The 8,110-nt window shown below is 41.8% G+C and overlaps 1 protein-coding gene across 1 annotated transcript; it reads right to left on the bottom strand.

The window, feature by feature from the left end:
- Positions 1-537: 537 nt before the first annotated feature.
- Positions 538-7,859, bottom strand: LOC124048242 (sclerostin-like). The gene is made up of 2 exons (XM_046368839.1): positions 7,356-7,859; positions 538-4,131 (listed from the first exon to the last, which is right to left on the bottom strand). Exons 1-2 carry the CDS (start codon positions 7,672-7,674, stop codon positions 3,710-3,712), a joined length of 741 nt encoding a protein of 246 aa, XP_046224795.1. The 5' UTR covers positions 7,675-7,859; the 3' UTR covers positions 538-3,709.
- Between the last annotated feature and the right edge of the window lie 251 nt (positions 7,860-8,110).

Genomic DNA, 8,110 nt, shown 5'->3' with positions numbered 1-8,110 from the left:
CAGCTATGATAATTCAGAAATGCGTTGGTCGATAAAACTGTCATAAACACCTCATTTGGTACACTGGAGTGCCTGACTACAGTAAGTCTTGGTAGTTGTCTGGAAGCCCAAGTTGTCAGTGAATAAATGCAGTGCTGTAGTGTGCTCCAGATACAGCATACACAAAGTCCTAAGATAATGTGAGGAAAGATGCGTTTTGAACTTAAAGTCTCTTTCGATGTCTGAACCTTTGGGCCTTGAGGGAGGCGAGAGGCTGTGAGAGAAGAACAGGCTGAATGACGGCTATGGCTCATATCCATCTCTGTGAATGAAGAAATGTTGCTGTTGTGACTGAGCCGCTAACATCTCACGCGTGAATTCCTCTTCCTCTCCTTTTGTGAGCCGGGCAAGACATTCCAAAGAGCTGCTAAACCTCAACTTCCTAATTGCTGATATATGTTTACATGAGAGATACACTTGGTGTGCAGGTAAAGACAGAGGAGAGAAAGGTCTTGTCAAAGCAGCCCATTCAGAGAAGAATGATAACAAACACACTTCTTTCAAATATACCTGCCTCTACTTTATTTTTGTACTGTACAGTATTTCATTATCATCTGAAAGTCACTATTATTTTATGTGACAATAATGGCTTCATCATTTACTACAAGTTGCATAAATAATTTAAATGTAGAAATAAAATATAAATATGCAGTTTATTCTTTGTAGCAGTCCTTCTTTGAGTCTCTAAAGTACAATCAGGCTATACACGGACAACTCTGCTTACATGACAAAATCCCTTCCAGTTGCTATTTCAAACACACAATTGAACAAGAAGCAAACATTGTCAGTACAGTTTAGAACACCAAAACAAGGAAGTATTATGAGAGAATGGCACAACGGAATGTGGACAATAAGCTGAAAGGTTCATAGTACTCTTAATTAAATACAGGTCAGACTGTAGTAGGGATGAGAAAGGGGAATGGGTTTGTCAGCATGGGCAAATTGGGGATCCAGAACCTTTTCCTGTCTGTCTGTCTGTCTGTCTGTCTGTCTGTCTGTCTGTCTGTCTGTCTGTCTGTCTGTCTGTCTGTCTGTCTGTCTGTCTGTCTGTCTGTCTGTCTGTCTGTCTGTCTGTCTGTCTGTCTGTCTGTCTGTCTGTCTGTCTGTCTGTCTGTCTGTCTGTCTGTCTGTCTGTCTGTCTGTCTGTCTGTCTGTCTGTCTGTCTCCTGTGGGATAGCAGCAGCCAATATAAAACAATTCAGATTTAGTTTCAGTCTTTTACCTCATTCCTATCTTTCTTGTCAGTTCTATTCAGAGATTGCACTGTAAAAATGAACTGTCTTACTCATTAAAGAAATTGATTAGTGGCTATTCAAACATTTCCAACGGTAAGTAGAACAACAATTTTAGAAGTGGTACTAACTCATATGCCACTTAATATTTTTAAGAACTGTTAACAAATATTAAGTTATTGAGTAAATATAACTTAATTTATTTGTGTTCTTATAATCTGAAGATATTGAGACGTTACAAGTAATGATTATTTCATATTTTAAAGTCAATCTAACATTAAACATTACTCAAATTGTTGTTACTTGGTAGGGTAGCCTAGTGGTTAGAGTGTTGTAACCGGAAGGTTGCAAGTTCAAACCCCCGAGCTGACAAGGTACACATCTGTCGTTCTGCCCCTGAACAGGCAGTTAACCCACTGTTCCTAGGCCATCATTGAAAATAAGAATTTGTTCTTAACTGACTTGCCTGGTTAAATAAAGGTAAAATGAAAATTATGTTTACATCTTTACTTAAAATAATAAAGTAGTAGACATGGATATTAGAGCAAAAAACACTTGATTTATCTGTGTTTGTGCTGATATAGAATTGTTACGTATTTTTGCAAGTTATGAATACCTAATAATGCCACATGGCTCTGTTTGTATAGGATTGTCGGTAATAAAATAAAAAGTACTTTATGATACAGTACTTTTAGACAATGTTGTATGCATGTTTGAAGAAAGAAAAGTATATTTCTAAAATAGTATTAAGCAGTTTTCTGTGCTGTGAAGTGTAACAGATTATGGAAAACGATATCAAAACCATCAGGAAAATATACTTTCAATAATGAGACAAGAAATTGCCACTATCAACAGTCACTCTGATTGACAGAGGCAAATGCAGAATCCTGTCATGCTTAAAACTCTACCTCCAGTTACTGCTAGAGGAATGAGCACTGTGCTCAACAATGCCTGCTAAGGTGGGTTAAAATGACAAATTGTCAAATACATAAAACAATGTTAGACACGACCGCTGAAAATTACTAATCAGAACTACTTACTACGTGACCTTGAAAATGTAAGTAGAAGGGACCCAAAATGTTTAGGTTCCTTACAACAAATATTCATGCTAAAATAACTTCAATTTTTATAGTTCAGAATACATAATACGATTTTGTGTCACATATTTGGGTGATGATGTCACTTTATTACTTTAAGTATTGAACACAGTATAGTTTGAGTTGGGTGGTTTCCACCCCCCCAAAAAATTGTTAGCAGAACTAATTGCTATTTACAGTGTAGGGCTGATAGTCAGAGAAGTGGTGTTTTTTTTCTCTCCCTCACCATCTAGGTTCTCAATGAATAGAATAGGGATACGGTTAGTTGGTTACCAATGCTATTTGCTTCTAACAAATAGTCTCCATTCAGGGTGTAGATGAGTATAGAATGCTGTGCCTCAAGGTAACAACAGGCACAATTGCTGGAGCCTCCTCTACACATGAGGATCTTTTGTGTGTCTGTGTGGTTTCAGCAAACAGGAACTAGCCATGTTAGAGGAAATGGCTTTTCATGACTCAAATCTTAAACACAGGAATGGGCTCATTTAGTCATTAAGACGGGTCACTGGAATGCTCAGTCACCTGTTTGACCGCAGGCACCCTGGTCTTGGAGTGCTGACATAACCATTCCCCACCCCTCTCTCTCCCCCTATCTCTTTCACCATCACGGGCCACTAGGGCCACTGGGCCAGGGGCCTTAACTGACAGCTCCTATATGGCTGCTATAGAGTGATGAGGACCCTGGGGGGGCTCCTGGTGAGTGCGGTGGTCCCCGGGCTGTCAGGAGGCTGCGTGGTCTGGGGTCGAGGCCAGGGCCTGTCAGCAGCCCACCTTCATAGCCAGGACGCCCCAGGGCTGCCACAGGCTGCTCAGTACAGAACACCCAGCCATAGAGGCGCTAGAGCACAGTTAGAGCACAGACACACTTTTCAACCCTATAGGCCTATCAGGCAAAGTAGCCTGCCCGGTGGATTTTTTGACAGGTGGGGTTTGAGTTTAGGTTCACCTCTTGCTGTGGCGAAGGTGGATACTCTTAGTGTCTGAGTCAGAGGCTGCTAGCTATGAACCGGAACATGTATAATACTGTACACTCCCATCCTAGCAGTGTTCCACCTTTCCTGACCAGTCACATGGCCTTCCCTGGCATTTTGTCGACTCATTTGGTCATGCAAATCAAAAGTTCTGAAATATTTTGTAAAATAGGCTGCAAAATCTATAGTGCCTCTCTGGTGAGAAAGACTTGTGTCAAATCAGTCCAACAAACAGCTTTACAAATCCTTTTATTTGTTGAAAAGGCTCTTCTTCTCCCTCTTCCAGTGAAGGAGCCGTGTTGGGTGTGTGTAACATGTGCGTGTGTACTGCTTTGGTCTCTGTCCGTGTACGAAGGAAGGAAGAGCATCCTCAGTATGAATTGCTGACCAGTGTCGGTGTGTTGCTTTTGTTCCGACTCCCAGGCAGCCGGGTGCGTTTCTTGTCGCGTCTGGGCTTGGCCTCTGAGGAACTCTCCTTGGCCTCTGACTGGTTGTGGTGGCGGCTGTAGCGTTTGCACTTGCAGGAGGTGACCACGCGGATTTTGTAAGCCCGGTAGTTGCCGTTGGGGCACTGCAGCTGCACCCGCTGTGTTCGGGAGTGGGCCGGGATGCAGCGGTAGTCAGAGGCGCTGCTCCGCCACCATTTGCCACGCGCGATGGAGTTGGGTAGGAGGTGGGCGGGCATGCATTGACCCGAGCACACCAGCTCCTTGACGGGCTTGGCACTGCGGCAGGAGCCGTCAGTGATGTAACGGGTGGAGCGCAGCTCCCTGCAGCTCAGCTCCGAGGCACCTGGGGTGAAGAGGAGGAAATGAGGTTTACACACTCTGTGGCATCGCTCCAAATCAAACACTTTGAAGACGATACGACTCGAGGGAAATCTTCCATTTAACTATTCAAGAGCAGAGAGCTATACAGTTGTGTCTCCGTGTGCTGAATATGTCAAAAATGTGCCTGTGTCAAAATCGCATGGTTCGATTGTTCATATACTGTTATTCGTTTATTCTAAGAATTTGGTTAGTTTGCGTGCGTGGAGCTGGGCTGGGAAATGGAATATGAGGCAGATTTTAAATCATCTAAAATGTTCATAAACTCTCCCTTCTGTTTCACCATTCAGCTATTTTTAATCTCAACAGAGTGCCCTTTTTATTGATTTTTTATTGAACATGTACAAATCCAATTCAAAATCAATACTGTCAGATTTGTTTGGTGGAAGGGCTCAGTAAAAGGTGGGAAATGAGTTAAACTCAACACTAACGTTGATGCATGATCTGATGATGACTGTTGCCTGAAAATAAGGTTGGATGTGGAATTACAGCTGGCAGCAAATCCAGAACAGAGTGCTATTAAACAGCTCAATCAAACATAATGGAGATTTAAGTCGGAACCAAAGCTGCCATACACAATGCAGGCCCTCCGTAAAGGATGTGAAGATTGGAAACAGTCTAAATGCTTGCTGTACAAGTATTTTCATTCCAAAACTAACAATTTGACAATTGGAAAAAAGCAAAACTAAGAGAGTATATTCAGTGCATGACTGGTAAATTCAATATTTTGGCCATAGCCTTTTCTCAACAGCCTTATGCATTAGTTATTGTTCTCTTTCTTTACAAGTGGCGTGCAGAATATCAGAGGACGTGTCGGTAAGGAAACTATACACTCCGAGAGGGATCTGTTTTTCTTTTGTAGTTTTTCCTTTTGCGAAAAGGAGAACAAAGGATTTATGGAAGGATGACTTCCTTTTTTTCATTCAGAGAACCTGATCTGGTGTTTTTGTGTCTCGGCTGCTCGGGAGGCCACAGCACAAGTGCTCTGCTCTGGTCTCAGGTCTCTCTCAGAGTACCGACTGCTGAGCACAGGGACCAGGGAGTGACTGGAGGGGCAGCCAGACAGACCCTCTCTGCCTCCATGACCATATGGTCCTCCCAGAGGGAGGCAGATATGAGGAAGACCCTTATCACATATGATATGACTCATTAGATCAGGGGTGCTCAAACTTTTGGGCTTAGTGGGCCAGTGGTGGGCAGCGGACTGAACAAATAGACATGATCTCTTTAGAAATACAAAAGGTAAACAATAACTTTTTACTAAGCAATCATACAATCACACTTCAAACATTCATCAAGTTGTAGCCATTTAACAACACATTCTGATAACCAGTTTTAAACATGTAGTTGTTTTTTTAGCATTGTGGCACAGAAATTGCAAACAAGTTTCCATCTTCATAAGGCGACTTGAATATTCATAAGGCGATATCAAGATTCACTTGAATATGTTTCAAATGACTACTGAATAGATGATTGTTTCACTCTCTCTCTCTCTCTCTCTCTCTCTCTCTCTCTCTCTCTCTCTCTCTCTCTCTCTCTCTCTCTCTCTCTCTCTCTCTCTCTCTCTCTCTCTCTCTCTCTCTCCCTCTCTCTCTCCCTCTCTCTCTCTCTCTCGATGGATATTGCTCAGTATGAGAAGAGATTTAGAAATGTGCATTTTCTTCCAAACCCACTCTGAAGCTGTCTGTTGTTTTAAGAGGTTTTCAAGTATTATGTATCTCATTGTTCATTGCAGCAATTTAGATCCCCGGGGGGGGACAAGGTTTGTCATGTATACTCTACCTACAGTCTCTATTAGATTTGAAATGATGAGACTGGGAGAAACTGGGAAAGAATAACATTGTGCATCTTGAATCCATGAGAGGCTATTCAGAGATATTTCCTCTGTACAAATCAGCATGACTACAGCATATCTTTTACTGGCTACAGGTGGGAGTCATTCTCCAGCACCGTGTTGAATTTAACCAGCAATTTCTAAATACCCTGAAGAAATCCCATAAGAACAGAAACCCTGGCGTTTTCTTTTTGAACACATGTTGTTGCGATTAAATAGCTATGGCATAGGCAGACCTTGACTAATTGTATGAAAGAGAGGAAAATAGCATGGAGGGTAGAGTGAAAACCATGATCTTTTGTAATTCCACCTCTTCCGATTGTGTGAGGAGAAAACCACAGGCATATAAATGAACATGTTGCTCTCTCAGACTTTGCGTAGCATTCATTTAAACGCAACCCTGCTTCCTCCATTCAACAGTGCAGCTGTTCCAGTCTAAACACCATTGTCAAGCATCAACAGGGAAAGCTGCAATTACAAATGGCCACTGGAGTACCTTAAGCTTTATCCATGATTTGATATTGACTAATCTATATAGAAAAGTAGCACTTTTCGGCACTTTTAGGAATTAAATGAAAAATGATTGGATGTTCTGGGTGGTCTTTGGGGGGTTTCTTTGCCATAATGATCCACATAAGCCACACAGGTGAGGTATCATTCCCCGGGTTATAGAGTGACCACACATTGAGAATTTAATCGATACCTTGCATGTTTTCAGATTAAAAGGACGTGTGTGGTCTTACAAATGGACGGAAACGAATTAACTCCTGCCGTAAAGGACGACAAGCTATGCTGTGAAATGACATGTGTGGTGAGTGTGCGTTTTTTTGAACAGTTCAGACTGTCCAAAAGCTATGTGCTTGAGAACATAACGTCAATCGAACATGACACATTAATAGATACTGTTAAAACGCCTCGGTTAACCTTAAATTGAAAGCGCTCTTTTTTTCACCAAGTGATTGCTCATATTTCGCACGAGTAGAAGTACAGCTGTTCATAGATCTCCATGAGATATTAGCACCATCCCGAGCTGTTTATTTTAAACGTTTAGATTTTATACAAGTACCACTTATTCAAACAAAGTGTTACAGTAAAATTCAAATGAAATATTATTAGATTGATTAAACAATATGAAATTATTCAATGAAATTGATTAAAGTTTATCCATACAGTTTCATCCTTTGTGAAGACCAACCTCACATTGAACGGATGGTTTACTTTTCTTTTTTAAACAAGTAATGCGAGTTATGATTACAAGTAGGCCTAATCATAATGCGCCCGGAATATGGACATGTAATCCTCTAGTCCTAATAGCTATGCAGGCTACCAGATAACGTTCAAAAATAAATACTCACTATAAGAGGCTCTGTTTGCTGATGATCTTCTTCCCCCGTGTTTTGGTCGATTCATTGTATTACTGTTATTATTAGAAGCCTGTAGTATTGGTTGCTCGGGAGGCTGTGCGTTCTCAGTATATTCTGGTATTATTTCTGTAGCATCGTTTTTTAGTACCCTCCATCCTTGCACGACCGTACAACATCCCTGTAGCAGCAGCAGCGCCGTGCTGGAGACGAGGAGCGCGAGAGACACCTGCATGCTTATCGATCCGCGGTAGAGCGGGTGAAAAACGTCGGGTAAGATGCGCTCTGTAACAACTTCACCAATTCCACCCATACAAGAGACGTTGACGCTATTTAAATACCCAAGCTTTCGTCAAAACTGACAATTAAGAGCATACACAAAGTGGGAGGGGTCCAGCCCCAGCCAAATTAATTTATTTAAAAAATGGTGGGGAGGTGCAATGGGCGCTCGCAAGGAGAGGTGCGCACGGGTTTGGGTACGTTGGTTTTAGGGAGATAGCGCATCCACCTCCGTCTCTGGTCTCTTTGAGTTCCTGTAACGCAGCTTTTTTTGTGTCTCAAAAGTATTCAAGTTGTTTTTAAGTGTTCTGTTTGGAAAGTGATGCAGGGCGCAGTCGGGAAGACGATAGTGACGTTTCATGGCTAGGCTGCTTCCCTCTCCATCATAGACAACTTTTGATAGCTCGCGCAATTTTGTTTAAACAATTATAAGTAAAACATAATAATTAAAAAACATGAATAATAGGGCA

The sequence above is a fragment of the Oncorhynchus gorbuscha genome, linkage group LG11 (genome assembly GCF_021184085.1).
Source record: "Oncorhynchus gorbuscha isolate QuinsamMale2020 ecotype Even-year linkage group LG11, OgorEven_v1.0, whole genome shotgun sequence".
Lineage (NCBI taxonomy): Eukaryota > Metazoa > Chordata > Actinopteri > Salmoniformes > Salmonidae > Oncorhynchus > Oncorhynchus gorbuscha.
Note: the sequence above shows the minus strand (reverse complement) of the source record. Positions and strands in the feature narration are given on the sequence as shown.